Source organism: Theropithecus gelada, chromosome 11 (genome assembly GCF_003255815.1).
Source record: "Theropithecus gelada isolate Dixy chromosome 11, Tgel_1.0, whole genome shotgun sequence".
NCBI classification, from domain to species: Eukaryota; Metazoa; Chordata; class Mammalia; order Primates; family Cercopithecidae; genus Theropithecus; species Theropithecus gelada.
Genome location: NC_037679.1, coordinates 79,207,464 through 79,233,115, shown reverse-complemented (window position 1 = coordinate 79,233,115; position 25,652 = coordinate 79,207,464). Strand labels below are relative to the sequence as shown.

Genomic DNA, 25,652 nt, shown 5'->3' with positions numbered 1-25,652 from the left:
GGTTTTAATGGCCAATTTGGATTTATTTCCCAAAAATATCCCACAACCCTATTATCAGGAAGCTACCTTGAAAATGTGTCCGAGTCTACAGTAGGAAATGGCTCAAAGTATGAATCAGTGCAAAATGACCTTGAGTAACATTGGTTACAGTCTGTCACATGCCTGTATGTGCCAGGTAATTTACCAACATAACTCTAAAACAACCATTCTGTGAGGAACCGGGGGCTCTGAGATAGTGTGATGTGACTTACCTAAGATCACAAAGCTTTTAAGGGATGGAGGCCAGGATTCCAAAGCTAGCACTGGAACAAAAGTCTTCCCCACTCCAGCCCAGGTTGTGAAGATGAGCTGGGAGGACCACTGGCTGGTCAGGGCTGGGTGTGCCTCCCTGGTGGCTCCACTGAGGCTTCCTTCTCAGTTTCCTAAAATTGCTGAGTCAGAGGATAGCCCTAACCTTACAGACCAAGGGGGACTTTCTATTGGGAGCACATGAGCAGCTCTTCTCCCTGGCCACTACCTTCAGATTCCAAGCTCATCTTCTTTCCACATCACACTGATTCTCAGCTCCTGAAAAAACAACTCAAAGGCTTGAGTCAGACACTCCATGTGTTGTTCAATGATCTCGCCTGCAACAATGTTTATAATAACCAAAAAATACAAACAACATGAATGTCTATTAATAGCGGAGTGGTTAAATAATAATACAACCATCGGATGGAATACTATACCACGCAGATGTTAAATGATAAAAGTGTACTGTTAAACAGAAAAAGCAAGGTATGTACATATATGTTTGTAACGGCAAAGGAAATTCACTGAGGGGCATTTATTCATTCAACAATTACGTGTTTTAAGCATTTTAAGGTTACCTGTGAGGAGTACTTCAGAAGGAAAAATAGTAACTTGTACTTTTCAGTAAGCTTCTGCACATAATTTTAAGGACGAGCATTTTTTTTTTTCTTTTTTTTTTGAGACAGAGTTTCGCTCTTCTTGCCCAGACTGGAGTGCAATGACGAGATCTCAGCTCACTGCAACCTCCGTCTCCCGGGTTCAAGCGATTCTCCTGCCTCAGCCTCCCGGCATTGCTTTTTATAAAGTCAAAAGAAAAGGAAGTTTGATAAAACAAGTAGAAATATCCAATAAATACTCGCCTGGAAAGGGACAGGGTTATAAGAAACAGGTAATAAGGAGCTTAAAACCCTCTGCAGTTCTGCAGTGAGGACAGCCGTGGGGGCATACAACTTTCCGTTTCAGGTCAGTTTAGGTAGGGCAGGTGGGAACTCACTCTAAAACGAGAAACCAAGGGCCGATGATAAAATGCACACGCTTAGCTTCTGGAGGCCCAGGTCTTCCTAGCCGCGGATTCTGAGATGTGTATCTGCAGGTGGTGTGAAATTGAAGCCAGGGGAGCGGTTGCTTTCTGTCTCCGAGGTGCGCCTTGCACACTGGGTCATTCAGCTCCCAGACTCCGCTCCGAACTGCAAGGGACTCTGAATCTGGACCACTCCCTCCCCTCCACCAAAGAGGAAACGTGGGTTCCAAGAGGTCACAGCGCTGGGATGGGATTTCGACCCCGCGCTGCCCTCAAAGGCCATCTCCTCGCAGCTCCGCTCCCGCCGGCAGCTTCTGTGCTGCCCAACTCGGCAGCCGCCCGCCGCACTCGGGGTCCAGTCCACAGGCGTGGGGCCTGGACCAGCTCCGCGGGGGAGGGGTCTGTGCGGAAGGGGCGGGGTACCGGGCCTTCCCCGCGCGACTCTGCCTTTCACGGCCCCGGCCCGGCCCCGGACTCGAGAAACCCGGAGCTCGCGCGAGCACCGCCCCACGGTCACGGCGTGCCTGTCATTTCCTCTCCGTAGGGCGTGCGGGTCTCGAAGATGAGGGAGCAAGAACGTCCACGACTGGGCTTCTCCGGCACCTTGGGCTTCTTTCAGCTGGGACTCGACAGCAGCTCGGCTCCGCAAGCTCTCAGCGCCGAGGGCAGCTGCGGCGAAGCTCCCGGAGGAGACGCGAGGAAGACGGGCCCGCGCTCGCCAGGACTCCGTCAGGGCGCGTGCGCGACGCGCGTGCGCGGCGAGGGCGCGGCTGGCTCGGGCTGCGGCTGCGCAAGGCGGTGCCAGACGCTGCGCCTGCGCAGTGGTGGGGCGGGGCGGGAAGGAGGGAGGCGGTGGTAGCAGCGGCGGCTGCTGAGGAGGAGGAGGAGGGGGAGCGGAGGGAGGTGTTTCTGTCAGTTCCGGCTGTTTGTTCGGGAAGTGGATCCGCCGCTGCCGGAGCAGCCCGGAGGGAGCTGCGGATCGCGAGGCCAGTACCGACCCCGCCCGCCCGCGCGCACCGCCCCCGCCCGCCATGGCCCGGGACTACGACCACCTCTTCAAGCTGCTCATCATCGGCGACAGCGGTGAGGGCCGCAGCGGGCGGGAGGCGGCGCGGGCCCTGCCGGGCGCGGCCCGCGGGGGCCTCGGGGTGGCGGGCGGGCGGGGAGGTGCCGGCCCGCGCGGGGCGGGCGGGCGGGGCAGCCCGGCGGTCTGGGCCCCAGGGGTGCGCCGAGGGGCTCCGGGCCGCGCCGAGGGGAGGTTGGGCGCGGGGCGGAGGGGCGGAGGGGCCGAGCGCGCCGGGTCCAGTCATCGCGCCTGCCCGTGCCTCACGTGTGACCTTGGTCAAGTCGCGCGATCGCTGGAGTTGGAGAGACCTGGGTTCGAGTCTCAGGACTACCACCTGCCGCGCGCTGACCTTGGGCAAGTTGCTTCGCCGTCCTGAGCCTCAGTACCCTCATCTGAGAAGTGGGTCGTGCCTTGCTGGGTGGTGTGAGGATTCGATGGGATAAAGAAGGAAAAGTGCTTAGCGCCCTACTCGGTAAAGTAAGCTCTAAGTAAATGTTCACAATTGTCGTTATCATCAGTATCCTTTGTAAGCGTCAGTTTCTTCCCATCTAAAATGAGGACGTTCTCAGAACCTGCCTCATGGGATTGCCCTGAGTTTTAAATGAGGTAAGTCGGATAAAGGGCTTTGCACAAAGCCTGGCATATTCCCGCTGAATTATTATATCTCTGCATGGTTCAGTTTCCTCATCTGTAAAATGGAATGATAGTTGGATCTGCCTTATGGAGTTGATGTGAGTATTAAGTGAGATTGTGCAGTGTTGCGCACAGCTCCTGGCACATAGTGAGTTGTTTCTGTTTGCTGTTACACTACTATATACAGAGGGGTCCTGGGGATGGGACAGCCAAAATTATAAAAGCGCTTTGGCCACACACACACACACACACACACACACACACACACACACACATTGCTTGAGGGCTCCTAGCCCTGATCACTGCTCTAGCTCCAGTGCCTAGAACAGTGCCTGGCACCCAGTAAGTGCTTAAGACGTATTTGCAGAATGAATGAATGAATATTAAGTGTGCTTCGAAAAGGTAGACTGGTTTCTGGGAAAATGTGGAGGGTTTTAGAGCTGTTTGGAGTGTGGCAGGTGAGCAGGTTTATGGAGTGACCAAGAGGTCAGGGAGGCAGGCCCCAGAACGTTTATGGGAGCGAAGCTGAGATGCTGGGGTTATACGATGTTCATGAAACAGTCTTGGAGCATGCTCAGTTTGTAGACCAGACCTGAGCTGAGTGTGGGGAGGATGTCTTGTGATTGGGAGCAGAGGCCAGGCTCATGGTAGAGCCCATGGACTGTTAAGGGAAAGGGATCAAATCAAGTGAGCAGTAAGACTTGGGATGTAGAAGTGTTGGGTAGCAATGTCAGAACAGGGTCAGGGAGGTGGGTGGTTTTGGCCTCACTTGTAAAGCTGGATGGAGATGTGGTTGGTGGTTTGGATCAGGTGAAGGATGGCTGAGGTTTCCGTGGTTGCTGGAGGAGGGGAGAGGTAAGGGGGATAGTTGGGGGCTAACCAGGGAGATAGAAGATTAACTGAGGTTGGGGAAAGAGGTAGAAAGGTGGAGGACTGATTGGTTATGGTTTGAATGAAGGGAAACCAGGCAAGCTGTGGAATGTTCTCTTGGAGATGGCCTTTGGCATTCTTCAGGGTCTTAAGGCTTCTTCCTTTACATGATTTCCTTGCAGCCCTGGCCTGGGTTCTGAGGGACTGGCACTGGGGCCATTTCTGTCTTTTTGGAGTGACAGTCAGCCCGCCGTGGTCAGGAGCCTTTATCCCTCTGCAAGACATCTTGGACCTCTGTGTTGATACCCAACTGTGAAAAGCCTAAACTCAGCAGGAAGATGCAGCTTTTTGGTTCTTCTCCTCTGTAAAGCCCAGGGGATGGGTTGGCCCGCTTTCTGACAGTACTTTTTTTGTGATGAATTGATTTTTCTCTCCAAAGTCAGGTGTGGGAGAAGACTCATTGGGTCGAGATTGATGTGGTCTAGCTCCTAGGTCAGCCATGTAGGTGTAGGTTGTTCAGTGGAGATAGACACTGTGCTCTTTGATTTCTCCCGACATTGAGATACTCAAAGCTGGGAGATGGTAGCCATGGAAGTCCAGACTAAGCTTTGGCAGCTGAGCACAGAGACTGACATCACACACTCCTGAACTGGGCTCCTTCTGTCAATGCCTCCTTAAGAACGATTTCACAGACGCTTATTTTCACCCGCGGCCTGTGTGTTTTGTCAAATAAGGAAACTAAGGCTTGGCCGGGCGCGGTGGCTCAAGCCTGTAATCCCAGCACTTTGGGAGGCCGAGATGGGTGGATCACGAGGTCAGGAGATCGAGACCACCCTGGCTAACACGGTGAAACCCCGTCTCTACTAAAAAATACAAAAAACTAGCCGGGCGAGGTGGCGGGCGCCTGTAGTCCCAGCTACTCAGGAGGCTGAGACAGGAGAATGGCGGGAACCCGGGAGGCGGAGCTTGCAGTGAGCTGAGATCCGGCCACAGCACTCCAGCCTGGGCAACAGAGCGAGACTCCGTCTCAAAAAAAAAAAAAAGGAAACTAAGGCTTAAGGCCCGGCATGGTGGTTCACACCTGTAATCCCAGCACTTTGGGAGGCTGAGGCCGGTGGATTACCTGAAGTCAGGAGTTTGAGACCAACTTGGGCAACATGATGAAACCTCGTCTCTGCTAAAAATACAAAAGTAGTGGGGCATGGTGGAATGTGCCTGTAATCCCAGCTACTTGGGAGACTGAGGTGGGAGAATCACTTGAACCTGGTAGGCGGAAGTTGCAGTGAACCAAGATCGCACCATTGTACTCCAGCCTGGGCGACAAGAATGAAACTCTAAAAGAAGGAAACTGAGGCTCAGAGGAGGTGACTTACTTGCCCCAAATCACACAACTCAGCAGGGGCAAAGCTGGGAGCTACTGCACCTCAGTGCTAATACGTGTGCGAGCAGCTGGTGTCAGGGCTGGCAAACAATAGGCCCTCCATGAATGCTGGTTTCTTTCTTCATAAATCTAGGGTTCTGCCCACTCTGCACATTGTGGATGCTTCTGCAATGGATTCCCTCGACCTCTGCATCCCTTCGTTATGCTGGAGGTTCTATATTTTCTTTTCTTTTTTTTTTTTTGAGACGGAGTCTCGCTTTGTCACCCAGGCTAGAGTACAGTGGTGCGATTCTCACTGCCGACCGCGCCTCCCGGGTTCACACTGTTCTCCTGCCTCAGCCTCCCGAGTAGCTGGGTCTACAGGCGCCCGCCACCACGCCTGGCTAATTTTTTGTATTTTTAGTAGAGACCGGGTTTCACCATGTTAGCCGGGATGGTCTCGATCTCCTGACCTCGTGATCCGCCCGCCTCGGCCTCCCAAAGTGCTGGGATTACAGACGTGAGCCACCGTGCCCGGCCAGTTCTGTATTTTCTGTACTTTCCCTTACACTCTCTGACACTGGCTTTGATTTGTAACAGCATTTCGTCTGCATCCCTCAGGCCAGCCATCCTCATTAGGAGATGGAGTTAGCCCTTCACTTGACAGATGAGTAAACTGAGGCTCAGAGAGAGTGTGTGACTTGCATGAGTTTATACAGTGAAGTAGTTGCTGAGGCAGGATTAAAATTGAGAACATGGCCGGGGACAGTAGCTCATCCCAGTGCTTTGGGAGGATGAGGCGGGAGGAACACTTGAACTCGAGACCATAGTGAGAGCCACATAGTGACAGTGAGACCCCATCTCTTAAAAAAAAAAAAAATCAGTTGGGCATGGTGGTGCACATCTATAGTCCCAGCTACGTGGGAGGCTGAGACAGGAAGATTGTTTTAAGCCAGGAGTTCAAAGTTACAGGGAGTTAGGATCACACAGCTGCACTCCAGCCTGGGTGACAGAGTGAGACACTGTCTCAAAAAAAAAAAAAAAAAAAGTCCAGGCACGGTGGCTCACACCTGTAATCCCAGCACTTTGGGAGGCCAACGTGGAGGATCGCTTGAGCCCAGGAGTCTGAGACCAGCCTGGGCAATGCAGGGAGGCCCTGTCTCAACAAAAAATAAGAAAATTAGCAGGGCATGGTGGTGCATGCCTGTGGTCTCAGCTACTTGGGAGGCTGAGGTGGGAGGATCTCTTGAGTCTGGGAGGTTGAGCCTGCAGTGAGCTGTGATCATGCTGCTGCACTTTAGCCTGAGCAACAGAGCAAGTCCCTGTTTCAAAAAAAATAGAGAACACTTCACTGAAAGGTCTGGGGCTCTTCAGGAGGTAGAACTGAAGCCGACAGGAGTGAGGGGCCAGAGCCCAGGCAGGAGCAGGGGGAAGGGAAGACGTGTGTGTGGCTTGCGTGGTGGGGACCAGACAGCAGCCAGGGATAAAAGGCTGGGCGCAGTGGCTCGCTTCTATAATCCCAGCACTTTGAGAGGCCGAGGCAGGCAGATTACTTGAGGTCAGGAGCTCGAGACCAGCTTGGCCAACGTGGTGAAACCCTGTCTGTACTAACAATACGAAAAATTAGCTGGGTATGATGGTGGGCGCCTGGAATCCCAGCTACTCGGGAGGCTGAGGCAGGAGAATCGCTTGAATCTGGGAGGTAGAGGTTGCAGCCAAGATCGCGCCACTGCACTCCAGCCTGGGCGACAGAGTGAGACTCCATCTCAAAAAAAAAAAAAAAAGAAAGAAAAAGAATGACGGGCTGGACTGGTTGGGGTCACACTGATGTGGCCCTTGGGCAGCCTCACGGTGGCTATGGTGAAGGTTGACTGGTACCCTCTGCCTCTGCCCTGACACTGGTGGTGTGGGTAATGGCTGCAGCTTGTATTTCTGAGAAAGCCTCTTTCAGGAATATTTAGGAGGTAGCATTTCTTGGGGTGGGTTTCTTTTCCTCTCAAAGGGAGAGCAGTGTCAGAGGTTGATGTCAGGTCCAAAGCAGCAGATAATGTGGTGATGGTTGTGGTCTTTCTGCAGCCTAGTGGCTTTTTTTTTGAGATGGAGTCTGGCTCTGTTGCCCATACTGGAGTACAGTGGCATGATCTCAGTTCACTGCAACCTCTGCCTCCTGGGTTCAAGCAGTGCTCCTGCCTCAGCCTCCCAAGTAGCTGGGATTACAGGTGTGCGCCACCACACCTGGCTAATTTTTGTATTTTTAGTAGTGATAGAGTTTCATCATATCGGTCAGGCTGGTCTGGAACTCCTGACCTCGTGATCTGCCTGCCTCGGCCTCCCAATTTTTTTTCTTTTTTTTTTGAGACGGAGTCTCACTGTGACACCAGTCTCTAGTGCAGTGGCACTATCTTGGCTCACTGCAACCTCCGCCTCCTGGGTTCAAGCAATTCTCCTGCCTCAGCCTCCCGAGTAGCTGGGACTACAGGTGCATGCCACCACGCCTGGCTAATTTTTGTATTTTTAGTAGAGATGGGGTGTTCACCATGTTGGCCAGGATGGTCTCGATCTCTTGACCTCGTGATCGGCCCACCTCGGCCTCCCAAAGTGCTGGGATTACAGGCGTGAGCCGCTGCACCTGGCCAGCCTGGTGGCTTTTAACTGCTCTGCTGAGATACCTGGGGACAGTGTGTGGGGACCTGGAGACGCCAAGCTAGAGGGGATACTGCTGTGTCATTGCAGAGAGAGCTGTTTTAGACATGGGATTTGGGTAAAGCTTGGATGAAGAAAAGGATTCTGCTGCCCTGCAGAAGTTTGGAAACCCCTGCTTAGGCGCCTGCTGTGTTGCAGTGGTAGCGCTAGATAGCAGAGCTGTCAGTGTGGCGGGCGTTTGTTTAGGCAGAAATTCATTAAGCAGTGTTTGGTTGGCACCTACTAAGTGCTGGGCCTGGCTTACAGCACTGTGAATGCACAGGGCGGGTGAGGAGAGGGCTCTGTCCTAGAGAAACTCCCAGATTCAAGCTTTTAGCTGAGTAAGCTGGACCCAGAAGGCTCCAGGAGGAAGCAGAGGAGGCGGCGAGGCCAGTGGGGTGCTGATGTTGGGCACAGTGCCGTGAAGGACCCAGCCGGGGACTCGGGCTCTCCTTGGGCTCAGCAGGAAGCCTTACGGCGGAGCAAGGAGGAAGTGGCCCTGAGCATGAGCGCTGCAGGCCCGGGGCTGAGCAGCATTTGCCTGCCCAGGAGAGCCTCACCCTGGCCTGTCTTTAGGAAAGTAAGACTCAGGCTTACTCAGTGAAACAAGTTCTTCTGGGCATCTCGGGGCAGCTCACTCACCAGGAGAAGCTCCCAGAAAGGGGTGTTTAGAGGATTTCCCAGAGAGGATGCTGGGCTTCGGCTTAGGGAAATATAGCTGCAACAGTGGTTTGCCACTTTGGTTACTTGGCAGAGTGGGGGTGGAGGCAGTGCCCTTCTTGAGAATCTGTTAAAAGTTGTGGGGCCAAATGCAGTGGCTCAGGCCTGTTAGCCCAGCACCTTGGGAGGCAGAAGCGGGCAGATTGCTTGAGGCCAGGAGTTTGAGACCACAAGTTTGAGACCAGCCTGGGCAACGTAGTGAGAGGCCATCTCTACAAAAAATTTTTAAAAAGTTTGCTGGGTGTGGTGGCGCATGCCTGTAGTCCTAGGTACTTGGGGATTTCAAGGTTAGAATGAGTTATGATCACACAACTGCACTCCAGCCTGAGAGACAGAGTAAGACCCTGTCTCTCAAAAAAAAAAAAAAAAAATGCTGTGGGCTTCTCCCATGAATAGACATCTCGGCTCAAATCTGCACTTTGTGTCAGGGGGTTTCATAGCTGTCATTGCATTTTCATTAAAAATCGAACAGGAGTGAGATGCAGGAGCCCCCGCGGGCCATTTTTTCCCCTCCTGAACCGGACGCAAGACTCCCAGCAGTGTGTACTGGGAGGAGTGTTACCACTCTGGAGGAGTCGGGCCTGGCTGCGGATCTCAGCTTTCCGGCTGCTCGCAGAGGCACTTAGGCCGGCCACTGTGGGCCTGGGCTTCCTCATCTCAAGAGATGTGGCCAGAATTATCATCAAAGAGGCATCCAAGGGCTCACCACACACACAGCCCGATGCCTGTGAATTCTTTGTGGTCAGTTAACCTGGGTGGCCTCAGGGGTGTTGAAGATTGGGGACAGGATAGGAGGACATGGAACAGGTGCACTTGGCAGGCTGAAAGCACTGTGAGTTGAAGTCAAGGGGAGAGGTCCGGGCACAATGGCTCATGCCTGTAATCCCAGCACTTCAGGAGGCCCAGGCGAGAGGGTTGCTTGAGGCCAGAAGTTTGAGACCAACTTGGGCAACATAGCAAGACCTCGTCTCTACAAAAGTTAAAAAAAAAATAAGCCTGGGCAACATAGCAAGACTCTGTCCCTACTAAAAATAAAAAAAATTAGCTGGGCATGGTGGTGTGCACGTGTGGTCCCAGCTACTCAGGAGGCTGAGGCCGGAGGATCACTTGAGCCTAGGAGTTGGAGGCTGCAGGGAGACATGATTGCACCATTGCACTCCAGCCTGAGTGACTGAATGAAACCCCATTTCTTTACAAAAAAAAGTGGGGGAGGCCAGATGTGTACCTGTTTGTGCTTTAAGTAGCCAGGAGCTGCTGTGGCTGGTGCACGGTCTGAGCACATGTGGGCTGCTGCCCTGATGGATATAAGGCAGACCCTCCACTCCACCAGTCCACCCAGTGGGGATATCAGCCAGAAAGATGGTGGCCATTAAGTTCTAGCTATGTGGGCCTCGGTTTCCTCACCTGCAAGATAGCCCTGATGATCTCAAGGGTGCTTTCATGCTCCACAGCTCTGCATTTTGGGCAGCTCCCTAACCGATGTGCCGTAACATGCTGCGCACTTTTCTAGGGACTGTGTTGTAGACGGACTTGGGGGCTGTTTCGTGTGGTTGACCTTCATTCTGCTTTGTCGTCTGGCATCTCCCTTTGGGCCAGCCCTCAGCCCAGGACCTGGGCACCAGTCCCTTTCTCATCTCTCCCTCAGGGGATTTGGAAACAGCTTGTCTTACACAAGGACGAAGGAAAAGGTCAGGGATCCAGTGGAAGAGATGTTCTTGGTGTGCGGCCTCTCAGGGAGGTGGAAAGAGCATTGAGAAGTGAGCTGGGTCCCACTAAGCTTCTTAAAAATTGGTACTGAGGCATCCTGTCCCGGAAGAAGGGCCGGGACTGGAGGGAGGGGACCCACCTGCCCCCCTCATCACAGTGCTTTCTCTCTTGCAGGTGTGGGCAAGAGCAGTTTACTGTTGCGTTTTGCAGACAACACTTTCTCAGGTGAGTCCTCCCCTGCAGTGCTGCTGTGGTGTCATTTTTGTTTGTTTGTTGACATCCCCTCCCTGGCACTGGAACACAGTTGCCTCTTCCTAACGTTGGGAACTGTCTCATTTGTTTGCCAGAGGAGGGAAGAAGATGGAGGGGGGCTTAGGACCTTGTGGCATTTCTGTCAGAAGCCTCTGTGGTCTGTCGAACGCACCTGCTCACCAAAACCCTTCGGCTGGGCCATCATTTTCCCACCCAGGGTCCAAACAGGAAGATTCCCATAACAGCATCTATGGTGCCACCCAGGATACAGTCCCTGCTCCTGCCCCCTGTGCCTCCCTGGCAGCCTGTGGTCAGCGTGTGTCTTTCCGATTTCTGTCTGCACTCCACATGTAGCCTTTGTGGCTCATCTGAGTGTGGTGGGGCTTTCTGTGCTTGGATGCACCACGTGGTGCATTGACGCTGCTGTTACTTCGTGCCTGGCTTCTGGTTGTGTTTTCAGTGATGCTTAGCTACTTGGGATATAGGCGATACTTATTCTTTTTTTTTTTTTTTTTTTTTTTTGTGAGATGGAGTAACGTTCTGTTACCCAGGCTGGAGTGCAATGGTGCGATTTCAGCTCACTGCAACCTCCACCTCCTGGGTTCAAGCAATTCTCCTGTCTCAGCCTCCCGAGTAGTTGGGACTACAGGCGCCCGCCACCACGCCTGGCTAATTTTTGTATTTTTTTTTTTTTTTTTTTTTTTTTGAGACGGAGTCTGGCTCTGTCGCCCGGGCTGGAGTGCAGTGGCCAGATCTCAGCTCACTGCAAGCTCCGCCTCCCGGGTTTACGCCATTCTCCCGCCTCAGCCTCCCGAGTAGCTGGGACTACAGGCGCCCGCCGCCTCGCCCGGCTAGTTTTTTGTATTTTTTAGTAGAGACGGGGTTTCACCGTGTTAGCCAGGATGGTCTCGATCTCCCGACCTCGTGATCCGCCCGTCTCGGCCTCCCAAAGTGCTGGGATTACAGGCTTGAGCCACCGCGCCCGGCCTAATTTTTGTATTTTTAATAGAGATAGGATTTCACCATGTTGGTCAGGCTGGTCTCGAATGCCTGACCTCAGGTGATCCACCCACCTGGGCCTCCCAAAGTGCTGGGATTACAGGCGTGAGCCACCGCACCCAGCTGATATTTATTTATTTTATTTTTTTATTTTTTATTTTTTTTTTTGAGACGGAGTCTCGCTCTGTCGCCTGGGCTGGAGTGCAGTGGCCGGATCTCAGCTCACTGCAAGCTCCGCCTCCCGGGTTCCCGCCATTCTCCTGCCTCAGCCTCCCGAGTAGCTGGGACTACAGGCGCCCGCCACCTCGCCCGGCTAATTTTTTTTTATTTTTTAGTAGAGACGGGGTTTCACCGTGTTAGCCAGGATGGTCTCGATCTCCTGACCTCGTGATCCGCCCGTCTCGGCCTCCCAAAGTGCTGGGATTACAGGCTTGAGCCACCGCGCCCGGCCGCCAGCTGATATTTATTGTGCACTTCTGTAGAAGTGGGGTTACTGGCTTACAGGGTGTATGCACTGAGAATTTTCACAGGTACTGCCAACCTGCTTTTCAAAGAAGCTGAAGTCATTTGATCCACAGTCCCACTGAAGGGTGGAAAGTGCCCCTTGTCAACCCTGATCAATGCTGGATCTTAGTAGCTGTCTTCATTCTTGCTGAGCTGATAGGCAAAAAGGGCTAACTTGTTTATATTTGTATTTCCCTCATCACTGGAAAGATTGAACACATTTTTGTTTGTGAAATACATTAGGTTTAGCCGGGCACGGTGGCTCACGCCTGTAATCCCAGCACTTTGGGAGGCCGAGGTGGGTGGATCATGAGGTCAGGAGTTCAAGACCAGCCTGACCAACATGGTGAAACCCCATCTCTACTAAAAATACAAAAATTAGCTGGGCGTGGTGGTACACGCCTGTAATCATAGCGACTCGGTAGGCTGAGGCAGGAGAGTTGCTTGAACCTGGGAGGGGAGGTTGCAGTGAGCTGAGATTGTGCCACTGCACTCCAGCCTGAGCGACAGAGCGAGACTCCATCTCAAAAAATGGCTCAAGCCTGTAATCCCAGCACTTTGGGAGGCCGAGGCGGGTGGATCACGAGGTCAGGAGATCAAGACCATCCTGGCTAACATGGTGAAACCCCGTCTCTACTAAAAATACAAAAAAAAACTAGCCGGGCGTGGTGGCGGGCGCCTGTAGTCCCAGCTACTCGGAGGCTGAGGCAGGAGAATGGCGTGAACCTGGGAGGCGGAGCTTGCAGTGAGCCGAGATCGCGCCACTGCACTCCAGCCTGGGTGACACAGCGCGAGACTCCGTCTCAAACAAACAAACAAACAAACAAAACAATCAGGTTCATTACAGATGCTTTGGGTGGGGTTGGCATCTCTGATTATCTTGTGGAGAATTCCCTCTGACATGGCTGGGCTGCCTTTAGAAAGTGATTCCATTGGCCGGGCGCGGTGGCTCATGCCTGTAATCCCAGCACTTTGGGAGCCTGAGCTGGGTGGATCACAAGGTCAGGAGATTGAGACCATCCTGGCCAATATGGTGAAACTCTGTCTTTACTAAAAAAAAAAAAAATTAGCCGGGCGTGGTGGTGCGTGCCTGTAGTCCCAGCTACTCGGGAGGCTGAGGCAGGAGAGTCTCTTCAACCAGGGAGTCGGAGGTTGCAGTGAGCCGAGATCGTGCCACAGCATTCCAGCCTGGCGACAGAGCGAGACTCAGTATCAAAAAAAAAAAAAAAGAAAAAAAAAAGAAAGTGATTCCATAGCTGATGTCTGTCTTGGTGGAGAAGTGGGTTTTGCCCCCTTTGTTTCCTTGATACTGGCCCTGCAGTCTCACTGTTGGTGTGGTGTTGGAAGGAGATGGCTTCTCTGTGTGACCTTGAGCCAGTTCATGTGTAAAGTAGAAATCATAATGGGCCTTTCCCCATGGGGTTGTTATATAGGATTACCTGAGATAGTGCAGGTTGCAGCGCCTCGGACTAAGTGTTCAATAAATACCAGCTATTTGTTGCGACTGGCTGTTAACCTTCTGTTCAAGAATGATAGCTGATTAACAGCCTCTAATTATGTTGAAAAATGTTCATTTTCCTCCGTAATGGCCCCCTCCCTCCCCATCCCAATCAGTGTTCAATGCTTGGACGACTCATTGTTGCAATCTCTTCCCACCTTGCCATTTCTACTACCAGCATCTCAGTTTACTGTTGGTTCTACCTGGAAGCATTACGGCAACCCCTACCCACCCTGAACAGCTCATGTGTGTGTCTGGCAGGGTCTTTTCTCTAGTTAAAAACTTCAGTGGCCCCTCTCACCTACACAGAGTTTTTTTTTTTTTTTTTGAGACGGAGTCTCGCTCTGTAGCCCAGGCTGGAGTGCAGTGGCCGGATCTCAGCTCACTGCAAGCTCCGCCTCCCGGGTTTACGCCATTCTCCTGCCTCAGCCTTCCCGAGTAGCTGGGACTACAAGCGCCCGCCACCGCGCCCGGCTAGTTTTTTGTATTTTTTAGTAGAGACGGGGTTTCACCATGTTAGCCAGGATGGTCTCGATCTCCTGACCTCGTGATCCGCCCGTCTCGGCCTCCCAAAGTGCTGGGATTACAGGCTTGAGCCACCGCGCCCGGCCTACACAGAGTTTACAGTAAGATTTCTTCACTTGGACACTGTTGACTCTTTGGGCACTGTGATTTTTTTTTTTTTGAGACGGAGTCTGGCTCTGGCGCCCAGGCTAGAGTACAGTGGCGCGATCTCGGCTCACTGCAAGCTCCGCCTCCAAGGTTCACGCCATTCTCCTGCCTCAGCCTCCCGGGTAGCTGGGACTATAGGCGCCTACCACCATGCCCGGCTAATTTTTTGTATTTTTAGTAGAGATGGAGTTTCACCGTGTTAGCCAGGATGGTCTCGATCTCCTGACCTCGTGATCCGCCTGCCTTGGCCTCCCAAAGTGCTCGGATTACAGGCGTGAGCCACCGCACCCGGCCTGGGCCCTCGGCGGCCTGGGCCCTCGGCGGCCTGGGCCCTGTGGTTTTTGTTGTGGGGCTATCCTGCGTTTTGAAGGATATTGAGCAGCATCCTTGGCCTCCACCCACTAAATGCCAGCAACACTTCCCCTCCTCCTGCTATGACAACTAAAAATGTCTCCAGACATTGCTGAGTGTCCTTTGGAGGGACAGTCATTCCGGCTGAGAACCACTGAGGACCACTGCGCTCGTAGTCTGTTTTCAGTTCACCTTTCTGGCTTCCTCCTACCCCCTGGTCATTCTTTTGTTCTTTGGCTTACTGGTTCGTTAGCCACCAGCTGTTTCTGGAGAGCCTAACTGTGCTAGGCGGTGGGCCGCACTCCTTGGCGTTCCCCTGGCTGGAAGAGCCCGGGTGCCAGCTGGTTTTCTGAATGTGTTCTGGTTGCATGTTGTCCTCAGCTATTTGCTTTTGAGTGGGATGTGGTTCCCCCACCTAATCTCAACCTTTTGAAGTCTTACCTGTTCCTTCAAGCTAGGCCCAGATGTGACGTCCTCCCTGAAGCCTGCCTTGTTCCCCACCCCACCTTGGAATTTGACCTTTCCTACGCCCTTGCCACATTTCACATAATTGTGTGTGTGTGTGTGTGTGTGTGTGTGTGTGTCTCCTGCACTGTTACAGTGTAAGCCCCAAATGGAGTGATAAGCCGTGCTCTTCCTAGTGTCAGGCTTTGGAAGACTGGACTGGACAATTACGCCAGCTAGAAATTCTCCTCAAATCCATCTTTCAGGCCAGGCACAGTGGCTTGTGCCTGTAATCCCAGCACTTTGGGAGGCTGAGACAGGCGGATCACTTGAGGTCAGGAGTTTGAGACCAGCCTGGGCAACATGGTGAAACCCCATCTCTACTAAAAATACAAAAATTAGCTGGGTGTGGTGGCGTGTGCCTGTAATCCCAGCTGCTCGGGAGGCCGACGTGGGAGGATTATCAGACCCTGGGGAGGGCTAAAGGTGCAATCCCACTTCACTCCAGCCTGGGTGACAGAATGAGATGCTGTCCCCACCTCCCCAAAAAAACAATTTTTTCCCACAGATGCTGCAAGAGAGCCATTTAATATGCAGGAGCTCATGCCCCGATCAAAACTGTTTGGTGCCTCCCCAGCACACACGAGAGAAAGTCCATGTTCTTGGAAGTGGCACACTGGTCCAAGATCTGGCCTCACCACGTTCTGTCTGCCTTGGGCCCTGGGCTTGAGCTCACGTGACCACCCCCACCCATGGCTGTTTTTGCTACTATCTCCCCTGCCTAGAGCAGTGGTTTTTGGACTGTAGCTCATGACCTATTTGTGTGTTTTGAAGTGAATTTTGAGGGCCCTAAAATTTCTTTGAATTGAAAAGAAAAACCCAGAGTGCCTGTAGGTCTACCATTCTCAGACACAGCTGGTGTGTCCCCACCTAGCCACTCTAAAGGAGCCTGTCCCGCTCCCACCAGTCCCATCCCATGTTATTTCCTATGTGTCACTATTCACTCTTGGAAATTGTCCCCTTTGTTTGTTTCCTTGCATCCTGTCTCCCTGCTTCACTTGTGTGTGGAGGGACCTTGTGAACAAGGATGTTCAGGGCTGTGTCCCTGGGACCTAGAATGTGCCAGGCACATGTAATGAGTCGGGAGAGTGGGGGAGCCTGGGGGTGTGTTGTGTGCAGTGTGGGGCTCGGGGCCTGGGAGGATACCGCCTCGGGCCTCATTAACTGCCCTGTGTGTGCAGGCAGCTACATCACCACGATCGGAGTGGATTTCAAGATCCGGACCGTGGAGATCAATGGGGAGAAGGTGAAGCTGCAGATCTGGGACACAGCGGGGCAGGAGCGCTTCCGCACCATCACCTCCACGTGAGTCTGCCCGCTCACTCCCACCCAACCCACGCCACTGACCTGTGCCCGCCCACTCCCACTCAACCCACATCACTGACCTGTGCCCGCCCCGTCCCACCCAACCCGCGCCACCGACCTGTGCCCGCCCCCTCCCACCCAACCCGCGCCACTGACCTGTGCCTGCCCCCTCCCACCCAACCCACGCCACTGACCTGTGTCCGCGCCGTCCCACCCAACCCACATCACTGACCTGTGGACATGGTTGAGCGACTGGTGCCTGCATGGTGGAAATGTCACTGACGGTCCCTGAGGCTGTCGGGAAGTGAGCCTGTTGTTGGCTGTAGTAGATGGCGTTTGGTTGCACCCTTCCCAGTCCTGAAGGTGTGAGGGGAATGCTGTAGGGGGAGTCGCTGAGCACCCTGGCTGGAGTCTGGCCGGATGGCCGGACAGTGGCCATGTTCAGCCTCCTTGGAGAGTCAGCCGACCCTCCAGCCCACTGCGCCGTCACCTTACAGAGGGAGCAGAATAGCGTTTGCCTTACTAGGGGGTTGCAGAGTGCCCTGCCCGCCCAGGACTTAGTCACTGACAGTTCCTCTTGGTAGGTGTCAGTTATGGCAGCTGGAGTTGGCCTGTGCAGGCTCCCGTCACCCACCCTGATGCCTTGGAGGTGACGCTGTCCAGAGACCTGTTGGTGCATGTCAGCAGGCCCTTCCCTCCCCTTAAAGCTGTTCCTGGGAAATCTGGCCGCCCACCAGTTGCCCGCCGTTGTGGCTAAGCTGCAGGCCGGGGGAAGCTGGGCTCCAGCGCAGATGGGCAGTGTCCTTCGGAGCAGCTCCTGGTTATTGCGTTGTTAATGGAGCAGGTTTTAGGGAAGAGCGGGGTCTGAAGGGACCGATTTGGAGCTGTTGGACTGTGTGTCCTTAGGCAAGTTGCCGAAGCTCTCTGCGCTCGTTTCCTGGAGGGACTGCCTCTGGGATTGGCTTCCATGTGGAGGGTGCTGGGTGCTCTGCCGCAGCCGTCAACGTGCGTGGCCGGGGTTTGGTGTCTGCAGCTCCGTGTGCCTGGTGCTGCTGTCATCCCATTTGACAGAGGGTGCCCTGGAGGGGTCCCTCCCATCGGCCGAGCCTGTGCTCCACACAGTAGCCTGTGAAGAGTGAGGGGCGCTGTCTGGCTCCAGAGACACCTCCTCAGCTCTCTCTGGAAGTGACCTCAGGAAGGCGAATGAGGAAGTCCCGGCCAGCGGTCCCCTCCCTCCCCACAGCATGAAAGCTGGGTACTCCCCAGGCTGGCTGCCCACCCCAGACCCCTCGGCATCTCCCGAGGGCGGGAAGTGTGGGGTGCAGCGCCCCCATGGGTGGCTGGGAGTGTGGGGGAGAGCAGGGCTGCTGGAGGAGGGACAGGTGCACTGGGCGAGCAGCTCCTGGGGCTGGAGTCGAGGCAGAGGGCTTGTCACTGGGTTCACCCTATGCTGAGCGCATTTGTGCTGCAGCCCATGATGCCCCGAATCCCTGGGAGCTCCCAGTCCTGGGGTCGCCCGGGTGTGGTGCTGTGTGGTGACTGTTGATGAGTCCTGTGAGCGAGGGCTCTGTGGCCTGCATGTCTTGGCAGCTGCCAGTGAGAACCTGCGGAGGACGCTGGGGCAGGGCTGGCATCAGTGCTTTGGGCAGCGCAGACCCAGGCGAGACAAGCCCTCATGCTCTGGCCAGGGCTGGTCTGGGTGCTGACCTCCTGCATCCTTGCTCTGGGTAGGGCCTGTCGCTAGGATTTCAGCTGCTTTATTTCGGTTAATCCCGGTAGAGAGACCTGTGACTCTGTGGAAAACAGGCCCAGGGAGGAAGAAGCCTCCTAACTCGGGGGGCGGGGGTTGGGGGCACTCAGGATTGGCCCTGAGGCTGCCGAGGCCCTGCACCAGCTGGTCAGGTGGTACCCCTGCTTTCCCGCCCCATCCTGTGCCTTCAAACCAGGTGGAGGTCAGGGCAGCAGAGGTTTGGAGGCCCGTGGCCATGAAGAATGAACCCTTTGGGCAGGGCTGTGGGGCCTGGGGGGGTCTGAGGCTCTTTCAGCAGGAGGAGCCACAGCCCCTCCCTGTCACCATGCAGTCAGCTGCTTTCCAGGCTGGGCAGGGCGCGAAGAGGGTGAACTGGTTCCTCCATCTGTGGGGAGGTGGGGAGGAGTCACTCGGCTTCTTGGGAGCAACATGGGTTTTCCCAGGGGGCTTGGGAAGGGGCAGCCTGTGGGCAGCTGCTGGGCCCCAGACGGAGTCCCACCTGTCTGGGGAAGCAGAGAGGTAGCTCCATCTTGGAGTCCCACTCTGGCCCTCATGAGGCAGGAGGCCCAGCAGGGCGCACTGAGGGGCCCCTGGAAGTCTCGACGCCCTTTGATGGTCACTGGCAAAGAAGGAAGGAGTTTTGGGGAGATGAGGAGTTTTCAGGAATGGGGCAGTCAGGATGTAGTAGCGTGACTTTTTCCGATGCAGGGCATTCAAAGAGAAACCGAAACCGCATCCTGTTAGCCTGGCGAGAAAGAGCCCTGTGGTCACCCCCTCTCGAGTTCTTGCTCTCAGAAGCTGAGGTTTGCCGGCCCTGAGAGGTGCGGGTGGGGTGGAGGTGAGGGGAGAAGTGACAAGGAAGGCAGGGCCCTGGCATTGGGCCTGGGAGTCAGCCCTGAGCGCCAGGACTTCCAGCTGGCCGCCGCACTCAGCCTCACGTCCTCGCTGGTCACATGGCCAACCTGAGGTCTGCTGGATCAGGTGGCTGCAGAGATTAATAAGGTCATGGATCCCAAGCCCCCAGCTCTGTGCCTGGCCTAGAGCAGAGTCCCCATGAGTGAAGGCGATTCCTGGTGGCCATGGGAAGCCTCGGTGCTCTGGTTCCTCCTAGCCAGAACTCTGAGCCCCTGACTTCATCCCCAGACACATTTTCTGCTCTTACATAAAGCCCCTGTCCTGGGCCCCAGATGAGGCGGAGGCGCCCAGGGAGCCGCGGGGGCTCTGTGCCGGGCATGGTTGTAGGCGTTTCTTGGCATCTCTGATCATCTTCAGCAAAGGAGAGTCTGCAGAGCCATCCACTCCTTGGGCTTCCTTTGCTGGCAGGGGACAGTCGCCTGTTCCTGTGGCTCTGGCGCGCCCTCGCTCTGGAAGGCGTCTGACACGCCGTGCTGTGTGCTGACCCGGCGGTCTCAGCAGCAGCTGCCAAGGCTAGAGCTAGTTCTTGGGCTCAGTGCCAAGACAGCTACCCCAAAGCCAAGGAGCGATGCTGCCCTGGAAGCAAAACTGTGGGCAGGATGAAGTCCTGGGAAGAGATCCCAGTGGTCGTGTTGAGGGTGGAGCAAGGATGGGGCAGGGGAAGGGGCAGGGGTAGGGGCAGGGGCAGTGGCAGGGGCAGGTTGGGCTTTGCCCCAGGCCTGGGCAGGAGGAGCTCCTCCAGCTCCACAGCCTCAGGGAAGATGCTCAGGGCCGCCCCCAAGCTGCCTCTGGGTTTCCTTCCACCACCTCTGTCTGGGACCACAGATTGTCCTTGAAGGCATATTGATGATGCTGAAGAACTGATACTGTTTACTGCTCCCCGCCCTTGGGGGAATGCTTAGCTCCTTTCTTCCTCCTGACCGCCCCAGCTAAGGACCAGCCACCTGCGCTCCGCAATTGTTGAAGCTGCGAGGTGTGGCAGGGTGAATGCAGGCGCCCTCTAGCCTTTCAGAGGTGGAGCCAGGGGTGGGCTTTTCTCCTTGGATCAGGCCTCAGATGTGAAGCATTGGCCGGAGAGCTGATGGGCAGGTGGACAGGAACGGAGCCGCAGCCACCGGCCTGGCTGCCCCATTCTCGCTCAGCCTGTGCTGACTTGGGCTGCTCCTGAACTGGGGCTTGGGCTGTCCCCATGAACCTCATGGGGGTGGAGGTAATTAGGGCTGGGGCAGGTGGCAGCCAGAAGGCCTGGAGGAAGCAGCCTGTCTACTCATGGTTTGTCTGTGTGGTGTCCTGAGGAGCCCTGGGGTGGAGGTCCCTGTGGCTTTGGGGAGAGGGGACAGAGGGATAGCTCTGGCTGATTGCACAGTGCGGGGCGGGGCTGCTGCCTGGCCTCTGGCTCTGTGACAGCTCTCGGGGAAGTGAAGAGGCGGAGGCTGTGGTCCCCCTCTTCCCCCGGGGACTGATGTCCTCCTGTGCCATTGGGATGAATGGGGACCTGGGGTCTGGAGAGGAGAATTGGGCGTCCCCTTCCTTCCGGTCCTCCTGGCTGACCCTGGGCTCTGCATGTTCAGGTGGTGGCTTTGCTGGGCACCCTCTCCCCAGCCATCCCTGGATGCTTGTGTGGCTTCCACGCTTTTCCTGCCACCTGCACAGATAAGCCAAGAGTAGCAGGAAGGGAGGGGCCTACCTGCCCCGGGGGAGGGACACAGACTTTGCCAGGGCGTCATGATGGTGTGGCTTGTTGGAAAGGCGTTCCTCTAAAACAGGTTTGAGGAGAAAATATTTTTTTTGAACGTTCAAAGACAGTGATAACATGATGTCAAATACAAAAACTGCCTGAGTTCCTAAAATAAAGCAAGAACTTCAAAGATGTTTCAAGCCCGCAGCAGACTCTCAACAGCACGAGAGGACTCCTCAGACCTGCTCTGCTGCCCGGGGGCTGGTCCTCCCGTCCTGCTGGTGCTCCAGGCAGGCAGGGGGAGCCAGTGCTGCCGCAGTAGCCTCTCCTGCTGGCCTGGCGTGGCTCGGGCATCTGCCGCGGCCGAGTGAGAGTCCAGGCTCTAGGGCCACCCTCACCTTTTCCGGTCACTGTCCTAACGGGGGCAGGCGGGTTCTGGCAAGGAGGCGACTCCTGCTGGGGTTGACGTGCTGCTGCACACTCTGGCCCTGCAGGTATTATCGGGGGACCCACGGGGTCATTGTGGTTTACGACGTCACCAGTGCCGAGTCATTCGTCAACGTCAAGCGGTGGCTTCACGAAATCAACCAGAACTGTGATGATGTGTGCCGAATATTAGGTGAGGCTGCACTCAGGGCCGGGGTGGGGGTGGGGTGGGGGAGAGGGGCAGCCGGCTCCACCCCTCAGGGCTGCGCTGACTCTGCCTTGCTTTGAAGTGGGTAATAAGAATGACGACCCTGAGCGGAAGGTGGTGGAGACAGAAGATGCCTACAAATTTGCCGGGCAGATGGGCATCCAGTTGTTTGAGACCAGCGCCAAGGAGAATGTCAACGTGGAAGAGGTGAGGCCCCGGGCCACTAGCTCTGCCACATACCTGTGGCCGTCTTCTCCCTGCTGCTGACCTGCTTGAGGCATCTAAATGACCGACAGAAAATGTCATAGTAACTGCCATTTATTGAGTGCCTACTGTGTGCCAGGCCCTTTAACGATCTTAGTTGATAGCACAACAGTCCTCTGAGGTAGGTACAATTATTCCCACATTTCAAATAGGGAAACTGAGGCTCCAAGTGTTGAAGTCACTCAAGGACCACCACCCAGCTAGTAAGAGACTGAGTAAACCTCTGTCCCACACCAAAGGCAAGCACAGTTTCCACTCCAGTCCTCTGCCTCATTGGCCACCTTGTGGTGTGTGGAGCCCAGAGGCCTATGGGAAGTTGAGGATCCCACTGCTTCAGGGCAAATGGGCCACACAGTGGCAGGGAGCACAGGCTCCTTTGTAAGTCAGGCTGGTGTCCTGATGCTGGCCTATCCACCTGGGCCTGTGGGCAAGGCTGGTATGACCTTGGGTGGTGACTTCACCTCTCATGCCATGAGGTGGCGTGGAGCGGGCAGACCGCGGGTCACCTATGTCCATGAACAGCAGGGGCACTTTCATCTGTCATGTCATAAGACTCCAGCTGGGCCAGGCGTGGTGGCACACGCCTGTAATCCCAGCACTTTGGAAGGCCTAGGCAGGTGGATCACGAGGTCAGGAGATCGAGACCATCCTGGCTAATACAGTGAAACTCCGTGTCTACTAAAAATACAAAAAAATTAGCCGGGCGCCTGTCGTCCCAGCTACTCGGGAGGCTGAGGTAGGAGAATGGTGTGAACCAGGGAGGCGGAGTTTGCAGTGAGCCGAGATTGCACCATTGCACTGCAGCCTGGGCGATAGAGCGAGACTCCGTCTCAAAAAAAAAAAAAAAAAAGATTCCAGCTGAAGGAAAGGGGTTGGTCTCTCTATATAAAAGAAGGACTGGAAAACCCCTGTGAGTTTGACTTCCCCAAGTCCACACAGCTCATGGGCCTCTGATGGTGTTCCTTTTTTCAGACTTACTTATTTGTTGAGTCAGTGTCTAACTTTGTCATCCAGGTTGGAGTACAGTGGTGTGTTCACAGCCCACTGTAGTCTTGATCTCCTGGGCTCAAGTGATCTTCCACCTTAGCCTCTCAAGTAGCTGGGACTACAGTGTGCACCACCACTCCCAGCTAATTTTTGTATTTTTTTTGTAGAGGTGGGGTTTTAGCAATGCTGTTCGTTTTTGACCTTTAAATAAAATAATTCACCTCCTCCTTCTGGAACAGGCTTTAGAGACATACATGCCAAAAATTCCAGGTAGAAAGACCCAGGTAGAAACAGCTGGGCCCCGGAAGGCAGGGAGGCGGCCGTGCAGGCCAGCAGGGGCCTCCTGGCCAGGTCTGAGGCTGGCCCTTCCTCTTTCCTCTCCACAGATGTTCAACTGCATCACGGAGCTGGTCCTCCGAGCAAAGAAAGACAACCTGGCAAAACAGCAGCAGCAGCAACAGAACGATGTGGTGAAGCTCACGAAGAACAGTAAACGAAAGAAACGCTGCTGCTAATGGCGCCCAGTCCACTGCAGAGACTGCACTGCGGTCCCTCCCCCAGCCCGAGGCCCGTGGAGGTTCCTCGGGGGACAGTCTCAGTTTCGTGCCGTTATTTAAAGAATTCTCTTCATGTTTTTGTATCGGGAGGTGCCATCGGCACTTCCTCCCCCGCCCTCCTCGAGTGCCAAGAAGGTGTTGGACCAGCCCGCCCTTCCCTATTGGTGCCCCCTTCTCCCTGGCCAAGGCGCCTGGACCTGGCGAGGACGCTGCCCGCCGAGCGGACTGATTCGCAGAGTCTGTACATAGTGTATATTGCTCTATCCGGCCGCACACCACGTCCTGCTCTGGCTTTTGCCTCCTTGGTGCCAGCCTGCTGCAGCGGACTCTCCCCGCGCCCCTCCCCAGCCCATCTTACTGCAAGCAGCGTCCTGAGGAGACAGTGTCACTAGCTGCGTCTTCGGCCAGCCTGTGCCAATGGAGTGGGCTCCACGTTGCTCATTCTCTCCGACAGGCTGTCAGCTTCTGTCCCTGGCACGCAGGGTCTTGCCCCTTCTCCGGGGCCTGCGCCAGCTCCCTTCCCTCCCTGTTCTGCCCCCACAGCCATTCTGGGAGCTGGGGAACCCGGTCTCGAGGCAGGCCCTGCAGTTCCACAGAGGTGGCCAGTCTTGCCCTTTGGCCAACAGATTTCTTGTCCTGCCTTCTAGATGCCTCTGAACTCCAAACCCAGGGGAGCCATGGCTTCTCATTTCTATCGACAGTTTTCAGTTCCAACAGAAAGGTCGGGGTAGGTTCGTGCAGAGACGGGGCTGGCAGGGGGGCTATGGGAGCATTATTTTAACAGATCAAGAAAATGAAGCCAAATCAAGTGAATTAAATTCCTCACAATTATTTTCTTTCCCTGAGGTTTGATTGGCACAGCAGCAAAAGTTGAGGCCACCCCACTTTGTGTCCACTGTTTTTAGAAAAAAATGAATGGCTTCCTGCCATTGTGGGGCTGGGCTCTTTGGCTTTTCTTGGTGGGAACGGAGAAGGGGCCTCCCACCCTTGTCCGAGTTGCCTCCCACTGGAGGTCAGGAGTCTATGCTGCAGCCTCAGGCACCTGTGGGGAGTGCATGCCTGGGGCCTCTGGGCTGGGACCGTGGACAGGCCTTGGTCACTGTCCTAACCTTTGTCAGGACAAAGGTAGCAAGAGGATTTCCTAGTGGGTGGGAAGGAATGGCTGGGGCGGCCAGTTTTGACACGCCCCAGTCCCCTGGAGAAAAACCAGGGTCAGTCATCTGCGCTTGATGACTGCTCCCCTGCCCCCAGCCCGGACACCTCATTCCCCTCCCCCTACAGGGATCAAGTGACCTGGGAAGAACTGAGTTCAACACCAGGATGTGTTTCCTTAGATTTCCTTTCCTAGGCGATTTCCAGGGAGAGCCCTGATCGGACAATCACATCACAGATCACACTGCAGTTTCCATGTTAGCACTGTGGATGGATTTTTAATCAATAAAAACGGGGTTTCTTCTCACCCGTCTCTCCACTTGCCCAAACTGCCAAAGGCTGGTGGTTCTGGGACAGGCCTTCACTTTGGAGCCACAGGATGGGGTGGGGGAACTCCGTGGGCCTGGGAAGGAAGGTGCTGTGGAGGGGGCTGCAGGGCTGACCAGCAGGCAGCCTCATCTGGTCGGTGGGGTCAGCAGGAGCAGAAGCAGGGTCTCTGTCTTTGGGACTGTCCTGGTTGGCCATGGGCCCTGTGAGGATGCACGGTGCTTGGGGCTCCTGTGCCATTGGGTGGGGGGCATGCTGGCCTCTGAGCGATCAGGTGAGGCCAGCAAGGGTGTGCTTGCAAATTCAAGCAATAAGAAGCGGGGGGGGGGGGTCCCTGGGAGCTTCCAGCCCAGGCTAGAAGCCCCCATGGCTTTTGGCAGCTGGACATCAGCCCCAGGTGTTGGGGTGATTTTGGTCATGACAGTGTGCCTGTCCCACTGTTACACGCATGAATGGGGGTTATGGGGTGGGGGTGGGGACTCAGGGCTGGACCGATGTCCTAGTGGACCTGATGTGAAATTCCTGTCAAACACACACCACTTTTAAATGGTTTGCTAGGAGTATTTCTGTATTGAAAGTTTCTAATTACGCTTTTTAAAAAAATACTAAAAATAAAGGTTCAAGCTGCCAAATTTTCTTCCAGGATCTGTTTGCTCTCCCTCCCGCGATGTGCTGAGTGGGCGTGGCTTCTTCCCACTCACTGTGTCCAGCTCTTCCCTGTTCTTGGCCTAAGCCTTGCACAGGAGCCTGTCGAGGCCCTGGGACACTTCCAGAAGCCAGGTCCATTTTCTCCATGAACAGGTGGTCCAGGGTTGAGTTTCCCCCTAGTTGGACTGGGAGCACATGTGGTAAGATGCCAGGGGAAGCTCCATGTTTATCCTCCACATGCCCGGAAGGATGCTGTGGAAGCCTCTGCCTGGAGTGGTTTCTTTCTGGCTTGAAGTTTCTGCGAA

The 25,652-nt window shown here is 54.9% G+C and overlaps 2 protein-coding genes across 4 annotated transcripts; one reads left to right on the top strand and one right to left on the bottom strand.

Annotated features, from left to right (window-relative positions):
• Positions 1-2,345, bottom strand: LOC112634965. The gene is made up of 2 exons (XM_025402851.1): positions 2,307-2,345; positions 1-2,126 (listed from the first exon to the last, which is right to left on the bottom strand). Exons 1-2 carry the CDS (start codon positions 2,343-2,345, stop codon positions 1,455-1,457), a joined length of 711 nt encoding a protein of 236 aa, XP_025258636.1. The 3' UTR covers positions 1-1,454.
• RAB35 (RAB35, member RAS oncogene family) lies at positions 2,152-25,335 on the top strand. 3 transcript variants are annotated; one of them, XM_025402214.1, is made up of 6 exons: positions 2,152-2,395; positions 10,525-10,575; positions 16,312-16,435; positions 21,273-21,397; positions 21,495-21,619; positions 23,050-25,335. In XM_025402214.1, exons 1-6 carry the CDS (start codon positions 2,344-2,346, stop codon positions 23,176-23,178), a joined length of 606 nt encoding a protein of 201 aa, XP_025257999.1. In that variant the 5' UTR covers positions 2,152-2,343; the 3' UTR covers positions 23,179-25,335. The 3 variants fall into 3 exon arrangements, with proteins under 3 accessions (XP_025257999.1, XP_025258001.1, XP_025258000.1); XM_025402215.1 differs by having other exon boundaries at positions 2,233-2,395; positions 21,321-21,397; positions 23,050-24,701; XM_025402216.1 differs by lacking the exon at positions 21,495-21,619.
• The last annotated feature ends 317 nt before the right edge of the window (positions 25,336-25,652 follow it).

What these genes read in the sequence shown, in the direction of transcription:
- RAB35 (XM_025402214.1), top strand. Translation starts at nt 2,344, where the DNA reads ATGGCCCGGGACTACGACCACCTCTTCAAGCTGCTCATCATCGGCGAC. An exon ending in GCTCATCATCGGCGACAGCG is followed by an intron (nt 2,396 to 10,524) that starts GTGAGGGCCGCA and finishes TCTCTCTTGCAG; the next exon opens with GTGTGGGCAAGAGCAGTTTA. An exon ending in TGCAGACAACACTTTCTCAG is followed by an intron (nt 10,576 to 16,311) that starts GTGAGTCCTCCC and finishes CTGTGTGTGCAG; the next exon opens with GCAGCTACATCACCACGATC.
- LOC112634965 (XM_025402851.1), bottom strand. Translation starts at nt 2,345, where the DNA reads ATGGCGGGCGGGGGCGGTGCGCGCGGGCGGGCGGGGTCG. An exon ending in CGCGCGGGCGGGCGGGGTCG is followed by an intron (nt 2,127 to 2,306) that starts GTACTGGCCTCG and finishes ACCACTGCGCAG; the next exon opens with GCGCAGCGTCTGGCACCGCC.